The sequence below is a fragment of the Cryptomeria japonica genome, chromosome 11, assembly GCF_030272615.1.
Source record: "Cryptomeria japonica chromosome 11, Sugi_1.0, whole genome shotgun sequence".
NCBI classification, from domain to species: Eukaryota; Viridiplantae; Streptophyta; class Pinopsida; order Cupressales; family Cupressaceae; genus Cryptomeria; species Cryptomeria japonica.
The window spans coordinates 483977571-483997532 of NC_081415.1; the positions used below are offsets into that span (position 1 = coordinate 483977571).

General features: G+C 34.4%; 1 protein-coding gene across 1 annotated transcript; it reads left to right on the top strand.

Moving 5' to 3' along the window:
- The first annotated feature begins 16283 nt into the window (after positions 1 to 16283).
- On the top strand, positions 16284 to 19516 carry LOC131860261 (replication protein A 70 kDa DNA-binding subunit C-like). The gene is made up of 4 exons (XM_059214645.1): positions 16284 to 16340; positions 17730 to 18007; positions 18109 to 18931; positions 19310 to 19516. The coding sequence occupies exons 1-4, from the start codon at positions 16284 to 16286 to the stop codon at positions 19514 to 19516; spliced, it is 1365 nt and encodes a 454-aa protein (XP_059070628.1).
- The last annotated feature ends 446 nt before the right edge of the window (positions 19517 to 19962 follow it).

Below are 19962 nucleotides of genomic sequence, written 5' to 3' on the forward strand. Positions count from 1 at the left end.
TCTTCATTGACCAAGACTCATAAAGAAGTATTATGGGGAATCCTTAGTGGTCTCTAAGATCGACGAGGTAATTAGTCTCTTTTATTTATTTATAGATAGATTGACAAGTATTAGCCTATTTAGCTAAATAATATATTACTTGATTAATTGATGGTGGTAAATGACTAGGGATATTACAATGGGATTGGGAATTATAATTAAGATACTACATGGTATTACGATATAATGTTTATTGTCACATTATAATGTTGTGAGATATAAGTGTCCACTCTAAGATAGATAAGTGAGATAAGGAAAGATGTATTGTGAATATGAGGGAGAGTATTGGAGAAATTGTATATAATATGACTAGGTAAGAGCCATGTGTAAGAAAAGGAAAAAGTAATGAAGTGGTGAGGCATAGGAAACAACTATGAGAATTTTTCAATAAAGTGGAGAGGTGTTTGAAGATATTTACATAGTAATGAAGGTTGGAATACGTGTAGATTAAAGTTAGGTAGGATGGGAAGGGGTATTGGGAAAGAGCGACATAGAAAAGAAAACCAGTCTAAAAATATATGGTAAGTGTATAGCTAGCAATGTTTACTAATAATCTCAATAGAACAATGGTGGTTACAAGAATATATTGATTTCCAATCATCAACAACAAATATATTCTAGTTTTACAAGTACTTAATGGAAATTATACCAAGTGGCCTTTCCATGGTTGAGTTGAACTCATATTCCATCTATAGTTTGTTGGGGATGAATTTATTGCAAGGGATAAAATCATGGGATACTGATGTAAGTAGTTGGAGATATATCAGAAGTAGATGTTGTTCATGTTATATTCAGTATAGATTTTTTGAAAGGGGTTTAGAATTGTTCAAGCAATATTCAATGTTGTTATCATGTAGAAAGCCACATTTCAAATCCTTTACTATCATTCTCTCATGACCTATGTCAAAATTGAGAAGGGTATGAAGGTGACAAAACAAATAAAGCAGATACAAGAAAATGACAAATAGAAATAAAATAGGAACTAGAAAGAATTCCAGAGACTTTGATGGAATAAGAAAAGTAGTATGCAAGGTGTATATAGACATGGTAGAAAACAAAATTGTCTATAAAACTATAATGAAAGAAGAAAAATAGGACAATTAAGATGCACAAGAAAAACTAAACATCATTAAAATGGCCTATGCTTGAGAGGCAAGTAAAGATTCTATATCTTCGGATTCTACCAACTTAGAATCCTAAATAGTTTTCTTTTCATTTTACCAATATTTTTGTATTGGTTTTTAAACTAGCAGATACATTTATTAAGACGATAGGCTTTTTGTATGGGGTTTTTTATGTCGGAAAAGTGTTAGTATGTCGAAAAAATGTATTCCGGACACATTTCGCGAATGGAATTAAAACATGTTTTTGCCACCTTCAATGTGCTCGCATGAATGTCACTTTATTCAATGTGCTCGTATGTCCAAAAATTAAATGTGTTCCGATGCGTTCTTTTTCCCTTTCTGGTGAATTTATTGTTTTTGATCGCTGCGTCTACTTCATTCCTCCCGTGTCGTTTGTGAATTTATTGTTATTCATGGCTACGCCTCCTTCATTCTTCTCCATATCGTTCATGTTTATTAAGCCAACTAGTTCATTGGTTTCACTTTCAGAGAAGCAAATTGTATCGCTCCTTCTTGGTTTTGGAGAAGCGAACGTTGTTGGCCCTCTGCGATTTTCGCCTGCTAGGTTTTCAAACTTGCAGTTTTAAATATCCTCTTGGCTATCTATTCAGTTTGGGGGTATTCGGTGGTAGGTAACCCCTTTGCAACTTTGCATGTGTTTTTTCTACTCCATAGCCTCTGTGTAATGTGCATCTTTGCTTTCAAAAAAATGTAACCTTGTTTTTTGCCCCTTTGTTGTCTGCAGATTTTGAAGGTTGGAGTTCTCATTTTTCCGTTGCTTTGTGTTTTCCGCCCTGTGGAGACTACAGAAGCTCGCCTCAACATTGGCATCTGCAGGTTACATTTCAAGCATTCACATAAACAGGTCTGGGATTTTTGAACTTTCATGGCCTGTTGCACACTGTAAAATGCTATTGGGGTTTCATTTTGTGTTCCTCTCTTTTGAGCCAGCAAATTGAACCCTTCACGTATGAAATTTTATAGTATGTTATGCGGGCAAGAATTAAATTTGATACCGTGATGCCCTTGTTTATGCATTTTCACAAAAAAATAACCATGCCATCAAAAGGCATCTATTAAAAAGTGCTTATGCCTTGCCCTTGAAGGCTCGCGTTCTGTGCTATGGATGGCATTATATCCCTCTCTTTGCAATTGCTTTTGCAAACAATAAAAAAAATGAACCGTTAGATTCCAACAAAGCCATCACAAATACGCTGCCCGCTTGGTATGCTTATCAATTCTGAGCCCGTTTTGTGGTCCGTTGCATAACATTTTTAGGGTTCAGTGAAATAGAGCTATATTCAGTTGTTTTGTATCCTTTGCTACACCTATCAAAAGACCAGACCTGTTGTTGTTCTGATTTCCCTTCCATTGGCAGAAGGACTAACTATTTCTTGAATTTTGCATGAGCCCAAAGCAGTCTAAAATATTCTGTATCCCTACGCAGAAAAAAACATACTCCCATGTGTGTTGCACCGTTTTTGCCTTTGTGAGGGCATCAATTATTCTCAGAATCTCTGAGATGTACTCTAAAACCAATCACACATGTCATCTTGCTGCTTTACTGGTCATTTTAAAGGCCCACGATAATCGTTTAACCCGCAAAGTTTCAAGTTGCTTTGTTGGTCATTTTGCTATTTGCTTTCCTGTACTAGGGATGCCATTATATCCCACTTTTCGCAACTGCTTCTGCAAATAACCAAAAAAATGAAACGTTACATTCAAGCAGCCCCATCAGAAAAGCTCTATGCACCCGCTGTTCTTCACGTTTCTCTGCCCATTTTATATTTGTTGCAAAACATTTTAACGGTTCTTTCAAAAAAACAATTGCTTGCTTTGTATTGTGCCCATACCCTTTCTCGCTACTTTGGCATCCTCATTGTCAACTGATATTTTTGTTCATGTGAATATTTCTCTAGGTTGTTTGGTTTCAGTTTTGAATAAAATAGAGTTGTCTCCCTTTCAAAACGAATAGAGATACATTGGTTGTGAATAGGTCTACAGATATTGCAAACAAGTTGGCTGGGGTTGAGCAGGAAATTACATCCACAGTTTGCCTTAATTCACGTTACACTAAAAAGAGATACAAACAACAAAACAATTGAAGTGCCATTCAAAAACAAGTATAGAAAACCGTTTCCAAAAAAAAAACTGAAGAAACTCGCTCACAAAAAAAAATATACCTCTTGGAAAAAAACACAAACATTAGAAAGAATACCCCAAAACCATATATTAAAGCATCCATTGCATTATGAAGTTACGAAATGAACCCATTGCATGAGAAGAAGATAAATACATTGTATGGTTAATTAAACAGCACCTTCTCAGAACAAGAAAATCAACTCGCTGCATAAAACATTGAGAATCTTAGTCCCGAAAAACAATATCTCCTCCCGAAACCAAAGAAATCTTGAAAAGAATACACGAACCCCTTATATGAAAGTGACTGTGCCTTTATGAAGCCAGCAAACAAAGGTGTTTCAACAGAAAAAGGAAAACCCTTTGCGGCGATTAGTACTGTCTGTGAAAGGTAGAATACACAAAAACAAAAGAGCATATGATGAAACCTTGATAGATTTTTATTGTGCGCTGTCGGCCATCAAATATTACAAGTCCGAAATCTGTAGATGCAAGCCTTTGAGGCCTGGCCTGTAGATGTCACCCTTGAGGTGATCTTTCAAAGTCGCCACACTCACAAGAAAAACACAAAGTAACTCCTTTTAACACACCAAAGGAAAAAATTAATAGAATGTGTGCCTTCGAAGTCTCCACACCCACCAAAACCCAAAGTAATTAAGCTGCATCTTTGCATGCCTGGCTGCACATTGCATACAACCTGGGGTTCATGCAGTTCACATGGTGATTTGCATTGTTCTGCTATGGATTTATTAGATTTGTTGCTTCCTACAAGGCTCCTTATGCCTTTGTTTGACTCTTCTCTCCTTGATAGTGCGTTTTTAAAACCACATTTTGCTAATAGAATGCACATTAAATTGTAGGTCCTGCAATTCTTTTGACCTTTTCCCTTGGTGACTATATCAAATCTACTGCTGCGATTTCAATCCCACATTTTCCAGTCCATCCTCTCTCGTTGCTTGTGTTTTCATATTGTGATACTACTTGTTCATGCTATGTCTAATAGTTTCAAGTATATAGTGACTCTGTTTGCCCTATACCATTCTACAAGAAGTCAATGATTGTATCTACCTTCCCTTGTTCGCTCCATCATGCCATAGCTGCCTGCTGCTATGTTTCCCTCACTGCCTGTGCCCTTGCCCTGATTTGGCAATTTTTACCAAAGTTTTCACAAAAAAAACAAAATTCTCAGCCATCTCCACCTTCCACCTGTTGGGTTTTCAAAGATGCGATTCTTATCAACCTCTTGGCTGTCTGTATTGTTTTGTAAATCCTCATTGTTGGCTGTCCTCTTTGCAACTTTATGTGAATTGTTCTCCCTCCATACGTTGTATGCAATCTCCAGCTGGTCCTTTCAACTTCTGGCTTGATTTCTTTGGCCTTTGGCCCCTCGACATCTCAAAGGCTCTCGTTCTTTTGATTTGTTCCTCTCGTTTGTTGAAAGAACTTCAAAAGTTGTCGGTTGTAACACAATTGTGCGCGCTATGTTGCTATGGTCTGCATTAGCAAACAAACAAACACATTGCATGCTTGCACACACATGTCTACTGCTTCTTCAACCAAACAAGCAAACAAATAGCCATGTACCTATACATAGATGTGTTATATATATATATATATATATATATATATATATATATATATATATATATATATATATATATATATATATATATATATATATATATATATATATATATATATATATATATATATATATGTTACTATAAGTATACCTATGCATTCTAAACCCATGCAAAAAAAAATAATGTCTGTGCCTACATCTGTATGTCGCCATTTTTACATTGGCCATGTATATATATGCATATGTAAATGCATATCTTCGCTAACAATATGCTTTTGTGTTGCCTATGCTTGCATGCAACCAATCCAAAGACATGCAGACATTCCAGATACCCCTCCTTGGATGTATATCCCTTCGCTTTAATTCTGAACCAATGCATAAAAATACATATACACACATGCATACAAAGATCTGTCCCTGACACCCATTACAGCTTTCTCTCTGTGCCTATATCCATGTATATACATCTATATATATATGGGTAAATGTATAGAATTGGGTCCCAATCCCGTGGAAGTCCGCGGGTTGGGAAATGAGCCCGCTAGAAACGGGTGCCCGATTTGTACAAATTGGGCACCCGTTTAGCTTCGGGTGCCCGAGCCAAAACAAAACGGGCGTCCATTTAGCAACGGGTGCCCGAAGCTAAATGGATGCCTGTTTACTTCAAATCGGGTGCCCGATTTGAAGTAAACGGGCGTCCATTTTTTAAATTTATTTATTTATTTTTTTTAACCATTTTACCATCATTTTTACTGTTTGAAAAATGGGCAGGCATTTCTAAAGAGCACGGGTACCCGTTTTCTTCACCTCAGCTGACCCCCTAGACCATTTTTACCTCCTTCCAGGTATTTAGCTTTATTTTTTATATTCTATTTTATTTATTTTTATTGTTTTTCATAAAAAAAATGTTAATGTATTGATATTTTTTAATTTTTATGTTTTAAAGTTTGAAAATCGTCTTTTATTTCATGTTTAAAATAGTTTTCAGTTTTCAAATATTGCAAAAAACATGAATAGTAAAAACCGTAGGAAAAAAACAAAAACGTAAACGAACAGTAAACATTAGACGCAAAAAAACAGACAATAAACCCTGAACAGAAAAACGAATAAACATTAGACGCAAAAAACAGACAATAAACCCTGAATAGAAAAACGAACAATAAACATTAGACGCAAAAAATAGACAATAAACCCTGAATAGAAAAAGGAACACTAAACCTTAAATAGAAAAAAATGAACAAGTCCCAGGAGAAATTTGACTATCTTGGTTGATTAACCCTAAATTTGACTATCTTGGTTGATTAACCCTAAACCCTAAATTAACCCTAAACCGTAAACCCTAAATTAAATGGTGCTTAGTGATCAGTGTTTTTCCTAGCAGTGTTGTATCAAATGGAACATATATTTAGTTTTTGATTGGAGATTTTAGAGTTAAATTTTATTTTTTTTGGTTTTCAGTCTATCATAATCAACAAAGGTATAATAGATCATCATTCATCTCAATGAAACTACAAAATTACAAATCACCATAAGGCGATCCAACACATCATGGGTCCAAAGCAATCACAAAACATATATCAAACTAAGCAAACAATAAACACTCAGGGGCATACAATGCAACAAATGAAGCATCTAGAATAAGATCAAAGTAAAACTGAAAGATTTACATTCAAAATGTAAATGGCACAATCATATGCACATGGCCAAATCCACATCAAGAATGAAGAATGCAAATGAGTAAAAGGGATTGGCATTAGAGGGGCATAGAATATAGTGAGGGAGATGTTGAGGAGCCCCTGAATTTTATCCATGTCATTGTGTTTAGGTGACCTCTCAAGATTATGCACCATCATTGTGTCATAATGTGTCAAAAATATATTGGCTAGAGCATTGAACTAAGGCCTATACAAGTATGGTGGAAGACCGTTGAGGGTAGTGTTAGTGTTGGTCTTAATGATAACAACTAATATTCAAGACCTCATGTATAGGGCATGGTGGCCCATGTTTTTGCATGATCAAGAGGATTGGCTATGATTAGAAATGGGTCATTGTAGATAGTGTAGGAATTGTCTAGGCTACAAGTGGATATCAACTAATACAATCACTACATCATTATGTTTTCATACATGTCAATATAAGGGTAGGCCATGAAAGTGTATGTTATAATTATTTGGTTTATCTTATACCAATTTGTAATAAAATGTAATTTGTTATACCAATATCTATCACTAGGCAATAATCACCTTGTAATTCTTTAGTGCATAGTTTGCACAATGGTGGGAATATGTAATTATTTTAGATGAAATAGAATTATTATCAATTGCGAAGTATCATGTTTATAATCCATCACATGTTACTAAGAATTATGAATAAGCTCCCAACTACCTATGATGTTTATAATCCATCTCATGTCTAAGAAATGTTTGTTGATTTCTCAAAAGGATTGGACTTAGTGACCTACTTGCCTCAAATGGAAAGCAAGAAAGTATAAATAGAAGGTGTACATCAAGAGTTTGAGGTATTGCAATCTTATTGTAGCAATATTAGTAGAGTGTGTGTTGGAAGTGAATGTATTATATTATGTGAAAGCATTAATTGAAATAGTAAAATAAGAACCAACAAGAAGGGAGAGTTGAGGGTGGCGTCTATATAGGGTAGATGAGTTATGTATTCTAATATATGACAAATTTTCTTGGATAGGTTTTATTATAAACCCCACTAAATTACTTAAAAATTTACACATCTATATAAATTTATTTTGCCAAGTATATATTAAATTAAAAAACTGATTATATATTTATATGTGTATGTATCATTTTACATTTAGAATGAATTGATTCTAAATTTTTTATGATAATTGCTTGTATTTCATTACCAAATGTTTATTCTAATTGATATAATTGATGTACATAATTAAAATATATTTTGAAAATTATTTAATATGTAAATAAAAGTTGATCTTAAGTAAATAAATTATTTAATATGATATAATGAATTTCCTCTTAAGTATCACCATCGAAGGGTATGGATATCCTAAAGTCTATTCCAAAGTGTGTGGGGGAAATCAATATCCAATGCAATACACATAGAATCATGATCTTGATACTAGATCAAATCACTCCTACATGGTCAATGATGTTGCACCAAGATTATATATTTTCTAGTTTTTCTAGTTTAGGTATGACTCCATACATAAAAGGAAAATGATTAAACCACCTAAAACTTATGAAGATACCATTTTACAAAAGAATCATAGTTATCCCTTTCTAATTTTACCACAAAAGGATGAATAGAGAAACCTATGATGCCTCCTCATGTTTGTAATTGTAATTGTAAATTTTCAAGTTTGTAATTTAAAATTAGAAAGGGAACACTCACATCGACAAACAAAGGGACTAGTTTAATTAAATAATAGTAAAGAGATTGGATATTATTTTTATATTTCCCAAATTGATTGAGCATAATGATTTTATAAAATTTAAAATAATTATATGCTTGGTTTTAGATCACCTCCTTTGACTTTACAAGTCATGGAAGATCTTCTAAAGCCCAAATGCACCTTCAACTTTAAAAAACTATGTAGTTTTATGATCAACCCTTCATATATCTTGTCGAACATTGATGAAGTGAGCTTCTAAAAATAAGAATAACCAATACATATGCTCTACTAAAAAGATCATAATCCTAATAATTCTTCACTTAAATGTCTTTTATAAATTTTTGATTAATCTCTGTTTGTAACAATCTATATAAAATCCTATAAAAGTAATCGAAAATTTAATGTTTGTAATTGTAATTGTAAATTTTCAAGTTTGTAAATTTTCATGTTTGTAATTGTAATTGTAAATTTTCAAGTTTGTAAATTTTCAAGTTTGTAAATTTTCATGTTTGTAATTGTAATTGTAAATTTTCATGTTTGTATATATATGCAGATTATTTTCACATGATGGATGAGTTTGAGATAGATGAGCTATTAGGTATAGTACCACCTCCACCTCCACCTCCACCTCCACCTCCACCTCCACCAGAGCAGTTGCGATAGACAATTAGGACAAATATTGATGCTCTGATTAGAGATATTCACACTATTAGGTGTGAGCCTCATCCACCCCCTCAGTTGTTACGCCTTGCAGATAGTATGCAAGGCATTGTACAGTCTATGCAGGCATTAGATAGCGAGTTAGATAGCTATCATAGTTGGCGTGAGGGATTGCGTGCATTTTACGCAGATGGCCTCACATACAAACAAGTTAATGATTTAAAAATAACAAAAATAGATTTGAAAAAATATTTTGTGAACCCTAAGACAGGTGAAGAGATAGATCCAAAGAAGCCATGGATCTCTATTCGATGGTGTAGGCACCCGGGCATTGCTAGCCACTTTTGGGAGAGGTGGACCACACTCCAATCATGAGGTCCCAATGTATTTTTTGAAGAAATTATGGGTGGAATTTGAACTGGGCAAAAAGCCCAATTACTTTGATATTAGATCTTTTCAGGGGGCTGGGAGAGGCATGCCCCAGGATAGGCCAGGAGCAAAATTGAGCGACAGGGTTAGAAACCGTGTGCGCGATGATCCATTGGTTCCTCTTCCATCACCAGTTGTTCCAGCACCTTCCCATCATCGAGCAGTGGATTCTGCTCTAGGTTCATTGAGTGTCCTGTCGGGCAATTTGGTATAGCAATTGCGAGAGGTGAGGGCTGCCCCCTCCTTAGCACATGTTTGCACGAGTTGTGGGGATGTATGTAGGGGTCCACAGAGTGAGGCTACCCCTGGAGGAGATGATGATTTTGATGATGCTGATGCCACCCATGGTGGTTACGATGATGCCGAGGAGGCTGCACATGCTGATGCCGTCTCTTCATATGTTGATCTCCTGTGGGCAGACGATGATCAGCCTAGAGAGGTACAAATTTATTTGTATAATTTATAGTGCAATATTAAATTCCTTATATATACACATATGAACCATAACATGAGTCAATTTTTTCTGAACAGATGATGGATCACACCACATCATTGAGGAACAGACAACATGTTACCTCAATACCTAGAGATGTTGGTGCCCCATTTACGGTATGCACTTTCATATAGATAGATTGTATTGATATGTACATTTAAAATAAATAATAAATTTTTTAATGTAATGATTTATATATGATATGTTTTTTCAATTTTGTAGGGTGCTTCATGTAGCACTGAGGTGGGTACTTCTTCAGGTGACCCATGGACCACTGAGGCTCAGCCTCACATACCACTAGTATGTTTTTCATCCATTAATTTGAAGTGTTTACAAGCTTACTAATTTAAGTACAACTTTGATTCATGTTCGTTATTTTTTGCAATTGTAGGCTTCTGGATCGTTTGATGGCACATCACATGTACGCCTTCGACCATCAGTTACTTTCCCTGCATCACATGTATGCTTTTCTGTGATAATCTTGTAGTCTATATATATATATATACACTTTATAATTTATGTATATATACAATTTTGATTCATGCTTTATATATGTTGTTCAGGTCCACACCACTACCAATATTGGTATGGCTATGGGGTTGAGCCAGATGCAACCATCAACATTATCATTTGAGGCACGATGATTACAAAAATAATTTCTAATTTGTTTATACTATGTACCTGGCTTTTATATGGATTATCAAAATTGATATACAATGTTTTTTTTTGCAAGACTTGGCTACGACCACTTTTCTTGTTCATGATAGTGGACCTCCACATATCAGTGAGGGCATTTTCGAGCATGGTCGTATGGTAATTTATTTAAATTTTTTTAGTATTTAATTATTTTATAAGTGAATTATGCAAGTAACTTCTTCTCATGTAAAATCTTTTAATAATGCATAGGAGGGTGCAAACACTGATATTGCACAGACACAGGATGGTGCATCTCAGGACCACGTGCAGCAGGATGATTCATCTCAGCCACCTTTACATGGAGTGAAGAGGACTGCAGATGAGATGCATGCGAGTTCTTAGATTGTATATTTTAGATCATGTCATGTTATTGTATTGTGGACTTTTTATGATGACACTTGTTATGTTATCCCGGGACTTGTTATTATGTGATTATATATAGGACTTGTTGTTATGTGTTATGTGATTATATATAGGACTTTTTATTATGTCATTTCCTTGCTATTATGATATCAGGTCGTGTCATGTGATTTGGTGCACTCTAGTGATTATCTATGTGATACATTGTTTTGTTATTATGTTATTTGGACTTGTTTTAATGTCATTTCCTTGTTAAATTATTATTTCAAGACTTGTTATTATAGTGCAACAGTTTATAATTCAATGTGCACAAAATAACATTAAGAATAAGATAACTAATACAATATTGTTTATGAAACCAAAATTGTATCAAATGTAGACAAATACAATGTTAACGGGACAAAGAAAAACAATTATCGTGATTAAATATTTAAAAGAGTTCACACAAGTATCGACTTATTAATTATAAATGAATCTCATAGAGGAATCCAATAGATTGATGGAATTAAGGCTAACCAAATTATTAGGAAGCTACAAACATAGTATCAACTTTCCTCTTAAGTTGACCACACTACTTTACTAGTGTATTGATGGTTTATTAGTGCAGATAGTAGTGGTATGAAAAGCATGGACTTCATGGTACTAAAATAAAAAAGTACACTATAAATATAGATTTGTCATACAATGATAAATATAGAGTCAGGTCATATTTAAGACATAATTCTATCTTACATGCATATAAATTTGATTCAACCCAATGTACCATCTGCATCCTCTCTCTTCTGCAATGCATCTATGATTGCCTCATGCTCTTCTACTGAAAGTGTCCACAATACCTTATTAGCAGGTCTACCTTTGTATCTTTCTAATTTGATGTTTGTTGCCACCACCAAATGAGAATATTGTATAATCTTCTTTTCTGATTGGTAGTCTTCATAAGCTGGTAAGCCATTCCTTCTTGTTAAGTATTTGCGTAGCCATGTACCAACCACCACAACAGACCCAACTGGATACTGAAACCATCATCATCTACTTGATCACATATCAACTTTTTCTTAGGTTCTACACATCTAGCTAGCCTATACTCAACCTGCTCATCATTATCTTCAGGTGCAACAACAGCATACACATGTCCTATAAAACAAATATAAGTACAATGTGTAGAAATAAAACTTATTAGAATTTATAATTCAAATATGTAATCATAAATTATATGACAATACATAAAAATATATAATTTAAAGTTATAAACAATAAATTGAATTAAATTACCAGGTTGTATGAGGTCCAAAACACGATCATAATCTTCTGATGCAAATGCATGATCGAGGTCTTCATTTCTTCTAACAACTTCATATTGTGTCTCAGTAGGTGTTAAGGATTTGTGTTGCCATTCTTCGACCCATTCTGCATTCTCGCATTCTTCTCATTCACCTGCAACACAAGATTGACAAAAACATGCAAGCTCTCTAATCCATATACTCCAAGTGTTAGAATTAGAACTCTTAAATGAATGCCATCTAGCTGACCCATTTATTGTATCACAATCATATCTTGGAAGGATATTCTCCTCTTTAACTAGCCAGAAGAAACGTCTAATTGTAGAGTTCTGACTCGATCCCGTGGATAAATTTGCACTACACCAATCCACAATTGCACTTGCATTTTTAAATTTAGCCTTTTCCTCGAATTTGAGTTGCTCTCTACAAAGGGCTCTCTTAACACATGCGCCAGCACCATCATGTTCTCCTTTCCCATGTCCAGCCTCAAAAAAACTCCAAATGTGTTCGATATTAGTTTTTTTATGAATCCTACTCAACCAATAAAACATTCTAGCATTCTTGAATTGCCTTGTGCAATTATCAGACCATATTAGATGTTGTGTCATCTGAATTTCTCTCTCCCTCAAATTCTGAAAAAAGGTCTTGAAGCAAATCTAGACAAACTCAGATGAGTGTAATTTATTATCACTCATATAGAAATGGTACTCTCTCAAAATTTTGTAATCCTCTTGTGTACTATCTGGTGCATGCCTATAGACAATATGGACAAAAATTGATACCTGCACTGAATTGTAGTATTGTGATTGTAACTCATCTTGTGGTGCAAGCGTGTAGTTCTTTGCAAAGTCAACAACCGAAAGTATACTACCAACAGGAAATGTATCCTTACATATTCGAAACTGACCATTGAGCCATCTAGCATTTTGAGTGTGTTTAACATATTTAGGTATGATGTTACTCTTGAATTCATTCATAAATGCATGAACACTAACTTTTTCAGTGATTAGATCGCATCATTTTCCAACCTTTCCATCCTTCAGTGGATACTCAATAGTTTTAAATCTTTTAACATCAATTAATTGTTGTCCAAAATCATTTGAAAGATTTTCATGGAAACATTCATCCAACAATGCAAGATTGCCACATATATCACATACACCATAAACACATGCATTGAAAAGGAAATTTTGTTCATTTAGTGGGTTGCAAAACAAACTTGAAATAAACTCCTTGATAGTTTCAGGTGGTATATTTATACCACATTCTTGGAACATTCCATTACTATGCATGGTAACATGTATATATCGAAATACATCATAATGGTAGCGAAATTGAACATGAGTTTTGCAACAACATGTGACTCTTTCCTTGTTAATTCGAACATACCAAGGTTTACACTTTTCAAAAGACCTTTGACAAATGCTAATAGTCAACACTTTATCATCCAAAATTGTTTTATGCAATTCAGTTTGAGTCATGTCCAATAGGTGTTTTGGATGTGGATCACGAATTTTTGATCCAACTCTTAATTTAAGAACATCTCTAACATTAGGTGACACTCTCGTATTATCGTGCCAGAATTTTTCGATCAAATTTTTGACTTCACCAGTAAGTTTCATATCAGACCTTGGTCTAGTCTACCACTAAAAGTCCACAATTTGTTTGCTGGATCACTTTCAAAATTAACTCTTCTTTTTATAGCTCTTGACAAAGTTTTGCGATGAATATTAAGATATCCACTTATGTTACTCATCATTCTTTTATTAGAAGTTGTTTGGCTTACTAAAGCTGTTGTTATTGCCCATCGTGCTGCATTTTTATCTTTAGAACGACTTTTCTTTCCAATTGTATCAAAGGCGCTAGCAATAGTCGATACAACTTGTTTTAAAGACTCCTCCTTCTTCTTAGGTTTGACATAAAAGCCTAACTTCTTCATCACTTTTCGCATTTTAGTCATTTTAATTAGTTGTACCATTAATTGATATTGAAACCCAAATTTCTTATTATAAAAAAAAAGTCTAAACAATCTATTTGCGTGTGTCCTAATCTATCTCCATGAAACCAAGCTAGGAAGGTTGTCTAGTACATCACTTTTAATTTCAAAATTTTCATTCATTTGATTATCATTCAAACATGTTTCATTTTCAATTGGTATTTCCATGTCTACATACACATTATTGGTTTTAGTTGCAGGTGGATTTTCCATTTCATTTGGAGTTTCAAATTTGGTTTCAATTTCAGTTTCAAGTTGAGATCTAGTTTCAGTTGGGGTTTCAATTTGGATTTCAATTTCACTTTCAACTTGACTTCTAATTTCATTTGGGGTTTGATTTTCAATTAGAATTTCATTTAATAAGTAACCTGCTTCTACTAAATCACCAATTTCTTCATGAGAAAAAACATGGGGCTGTGGAGACATATTTGTATCCAATAATGGATTAGAAGATGCACCTGAATTAAATGGTTCTATTGTGTTTCTTTCGTCAGCATTTATGGTCTCATTGATGTTCTCCTCTTCTTAAATGATTGTGGAACTTGAAGCTCCTTGTCTCATTCTTGATCTTCTCTCTCGTTGACGCATTGCCTCCTTCTCCCTATTTGCTGCAATCTCCTCAGTTGTCAAAACCTTCCTTTGCCTCTTCCTACGTTGATTTGATCCCATGGCTACACCAAAATTTGAATTCGAATCAATCTCTTTACCAAATTGACAATAAGACAAACAAAGAGAATGATTAATTAAAACATTCTCTTTGCAGATTGTACCTGTCAGCCAATGATTGAAAAATCATTCAATCATTGGGATTTGTGCTTGTGGGCTAGATTCTGTCCCAATGGATCTTTTCAGAAACGGGTGCCCGTTTTTTGAATTTAGAAAACAGGCGCCCGTTTTTTAAAATTAGGGGCGGGAAACATTCCTTAGCTTTGTTTTTTCCTTCGGGATAGGCTTGGTCTCACCAAGCCTATACTTGGACCTCCAAAAAAATGACTAAGGTAAATCGACATTAGATTTCTACCTTGGCCTAATTTTTTGAGGGCCTTTCTGATTGAATTTTTTGACGAAACAAAAACCCATTAGAGTTTTCAGTATCCTGAATTCAGAAATGTAAATTTTATAGTGATAAGATTACTTTTACTATTTTTGTATTATTTATTAATCAAAAGTGGAACCTAAACCTAAAATACCAAGGTTCACTAAAACTTTAATAACTTTTTGGTTTTTAGGATTTTAGAAAAATAAATTATATGACATCAATCTACATACAATTCTTTTGAATATTAAAAAAAAAAAAAGGGAAAAATATGAAATTTTCATCAAATTATGATGGTCGTACACCCAATGTTTTGAAGATATACTTTATTGTTAGCTAAAAATTAATTAAAAAAAATATATTCAATAAAAAAATAAGCAAAAATATTCTCATCAATATTTAGTGTCTTAGGTATCATTTCCCAGAAGGATTTGCAAAAATTCATTTATTTGCATCAAAAAAGGGTGGTCGTACACATGCGTGGTATGGTCCTGAAATAGACATTTTGAAAAAATGGTTTTTAAACATGCCTACTAAAAAAAGATTTCTACCATGTGGGTATTAAAAAAAATTACATATTTGAAAAGTAGACTCTGAGCACTACATTTTCTATTACTGAAGTTTTTTGAGATTCAATCTCTAAGTGCATCAAATTTTGACATCAATCGACATAAAATTTGAAAAACAGAGAAAACACTTCCACTTTTTGCCCAAAAGTGGGACTCAACTTCTTGCAGCCACCCATCTAATATACCTCTATGTAGATCTACAATGATATGTAAGCATATTCAGAACTGTTCACTTCTTCTAATGTATATATTCATTTGTTTCCCTCCTTCTTGTTTGTCTATCTGCAACCGGTTTCTTTTGCATCCATACACCCATTTGTGTTGGTAGCCGAAAGTGATTGGGCTGATTCTTGTATCGTTCGGCTTTTATTTTGGCGGTGATTGCTTTTCTCTTCACGTACATTGTACATATTCATTTGTCTTTTTGTTCTGACATACACTTACTATTTCACCAAACAAAAAAACCACTCCATTCCTCGGCCTTGCAGTGCAAATTTAGCCATGGCTTCCGCCTCCCAGTCAGCTGAGCCCACACAACAGGTTTCTGCAGAAACTACGGTGAGCTTATTCCTTCATATGTTTTCCTGTATTCATTTTTTTAACAATCATTTATTTTCTATTTTCCCTTCCAATTTTGAATCTAATTGCCCTCCATTGATGCACATGGATGCACGAATAAGGATCTAGAATACTTTATATGTGCATGTCTCCTTATATATAGATTTTATTGTTCAACTTTTGCACTATGCATGAGCACACATTCCCTCATATATTCATACCTGTTCTTTTATGTATGCATGCATTTGTTGTTTATGTATATACATGTATACTTCTATATGTAGATGCAAGCAATGCAAACGCATGCACATCCTATGTATTCCTATTTTTAGATGCAAAACCCTTTGTTTTAATGTTGAGCATGTGCATATATATACATATGTTGCCGCACTTGTTGATACATGCCATTCCTATCTCTATACTTGTCCCTTCCTGTATCTACATGCAACCACTACAGCCACATACCAAAAAAAATATAAAAGGCCTTTGTCTACGTAAATATGCCGTTGTTTTGAAATTGAACATGACCATATATATACACATATATACATTCATAGAGCGATCTGCCTATCCCATCATGTAGATGTTTCCCACTCTATCTGTGTACATATATATACAACTTTGTATATTTAATGTATCTCCATGTACATCTACATTAATATGTATGCATGTTCACAATTGTTTGCTTCTTCAAATGTATTCATCCATTTATTCTCTTCTGCCTGTTTGTGCATCTAAACCTTATATCTGTTCCATACATACATCCACCTTTTTTATCAATCTAGATTGGTTTAGCTGAAAAAAAAAATGTGTTGTTTTTATTTAAACTCTTTTTTTTGCTCCTAAAGTGCATTATGTTTATTCATTACTCTTAATTGATCTAACATACTTTTTATGTTTCACCAAACAAAACAAAAAAACCACTTCTACCTGCTGCAACACAATCCTGCTATGCCTTCAACACCTCGCTCTACTCATGCCTTGGAAACCACTCTTGCAAAGCCTCTGGTGAGCTTGTACATTTATATATTTTCCCATGCCTTTTCTGATCTGCATTCATATATTGCCTTTTTTCCCTTCTCCTTTTAGAAAACATAGCCGCCCATCGATGCAAATGAATACACAATTATCAATACACCTTGCTCTATATGTGGGATCTCTCCATACCTATGCATTTCCCTTTTCCACTTTAACGCTATGCATCACCACATGTACACTCACATATTCACGTCTCCTTTGCTATATACACATAACTATATATATTGCCATTTTTCCTAAACCTACTAAAAAAACACCTCGACACAAAAAAACCTCCACATAGCCATATACATGCATACACATATACATTGCCTGCTATTTCTATTTACCTTTCCTTTGCTGCCCCTGTAGGATATGGACCCAGAAATACAACTAACCCCACATGCAATCGTCTCCATTAATGCCGGCGATGACGTCCCATCTCCAATACTTCAGCTTTTGTCTTTTGAAAAATTGATAGACAATAAGGATGACAATGCTTGGTATAGGCTCGTTTTATCTGATGGTACACACATGCAATTGTCAATCCTGCCACCAAAGTATAGTGAACTACTGCTTTCAGACACATTAAAGATAGGTTATGTGCTATCATTGATAGCTTATGCTTGTAGAACTGTTTGGAACTTGAGGTAGGCTCTTCAAAATGTTCATATACATAGTTATTGGCTTTTGAAATGATGCATTGCACACTATGCTGGTTCTTAATCCTCTCCTTTTGCCCATTTCACAGGTTTATAATAATATTCAAGCTTGTTGTCAAATTTACAAATTCACCATTGCTCGGAAAACCTAGATACTTTCTTAAAGAGAAAGAACAAGAAATGTTCGCTCGCGATCCAGCTCTCGCAGCTAGATGTTCCCTTAAGTTTGGGATACATGTCCCACCTGCACAGCAAGAAACCTTTCATAATATCAGCCTGATAAAAGCTTTGATTCCCTTCCAAAATAAATGGGCAATAAAAGGTCGTGTAATAAACAAGAGGAAAATGCATCAGTATAATACACCAAAATCCTCTGGGCAAGTGTTTAACTTTGACATGATAGATGCTGAAGGTACTGAAATTAGAATAATGTGTTTTGGTGATATAGCTAAGATGCATTATCATAGTGTTGAACCAGAAGCATATTATTATCTGTCGAAAGGTTCCATTAAGGAAGCCAACACAAAATGGAATAAAGTTAACAGTCATCTTGAGATTACTTTGGACCAAAAATCAATATTAAAGCGTTGTGATCCGCCTGTTGATGGTGAAGGCAATGCTTCTCAATTCACACCAATCAATGAACTTACAAACTGCAGCAACAACACTTTAGTCGATGTCATTGGTGTTGTCATTGATGTTAAAGACCTTGCCGTAATATCTAGAAAAGATGGAACCAAAGTGAAAAAAATGGTTGTTAAAATAAATGATATGTCGACTTTTATTGTTGATGTTAATTTATGGGGGGTGGCTTGGGAACAATTAGGTGAAGATCTCAAGAATATGCATGTAGCTCAAACAATTGTCGTCCTTCAGGTCACTAATGCTCGTGTTGGCTATTTCAATGAAAAGGTGATCAACACAACCACAACAACCACTCTGAAAATAAATCCTTCTACACCAGAGGCAGCTGCACTTATCTCAAGAGGAAACATTCCAACTAACCTTTTGCCACTCTCTTGTGTTGCTAGTCAACTAAACTCCCAATATAGTAGGATGACAATCACATCTATCTTGGAATGAATAACTGTCCTCTCTCAAACAATTGAAACCACTATTAGAGCTATTGTTAGAATCATAAAAACTGATTCCTTTTGCTATGCAACTTGCCCTTTGCAATTTAACAGCAAAGAGTGTAAAAAATAATGCATCCAACAAAATGACAATGTATGGTTCTATTCTAGATGTCAAACTCAACTGCCAAAATGCAATTATAAACACTTATTGCAGATCATTCTTCAAGACCATACAGGCTCTCTTTGGGGTACTGCCTTTGATGAAGTTGGCACAAATTTGCTAGGCATGTCAGCCAAAGAACTTTACATGTTGCAGTACGATTTGGCCGCAAACAGAACTCCTCAATCTATTATCAAGAATGTCCTCTTATCCACCTTTGTTTTCACTCTCTCTGTTACGACAGAGAACTACAACTCATAGACTAGACTGAAAATGACAATCACCAAAGCAATGCCTGTTGATTTTCAAGGTGAATGTGCTCTTTTGCTTACATACATTGCTTAGATGACTGCAGCTGTAGAATTCCATACCGATTAGTTCAGACCCTTTTCATATGGCTTCAAGTATTTGATGTATTGATACCTGCGCACTACTTTTACCCAACTTAGGAAAACAATACAATATTATCAAAGGTCGACTATATAAGCATTGTCAAAACTCATGTGCTCTTGGCTATGGCAAACTTTATGATTTTGTATTTCCTTTTGTGCTACTCCAATGCTTGTTTGTAATTTTGATTGTCTATATATTAACACACTTTTGCTTGCTTCTACCTATCTCATCCCTTTGCTGTTATGTTTCTTTCTATCCTTATGTTCTTATTCAGCTTCTATATTTTTCAAATATTATTGATTGATACATTAATA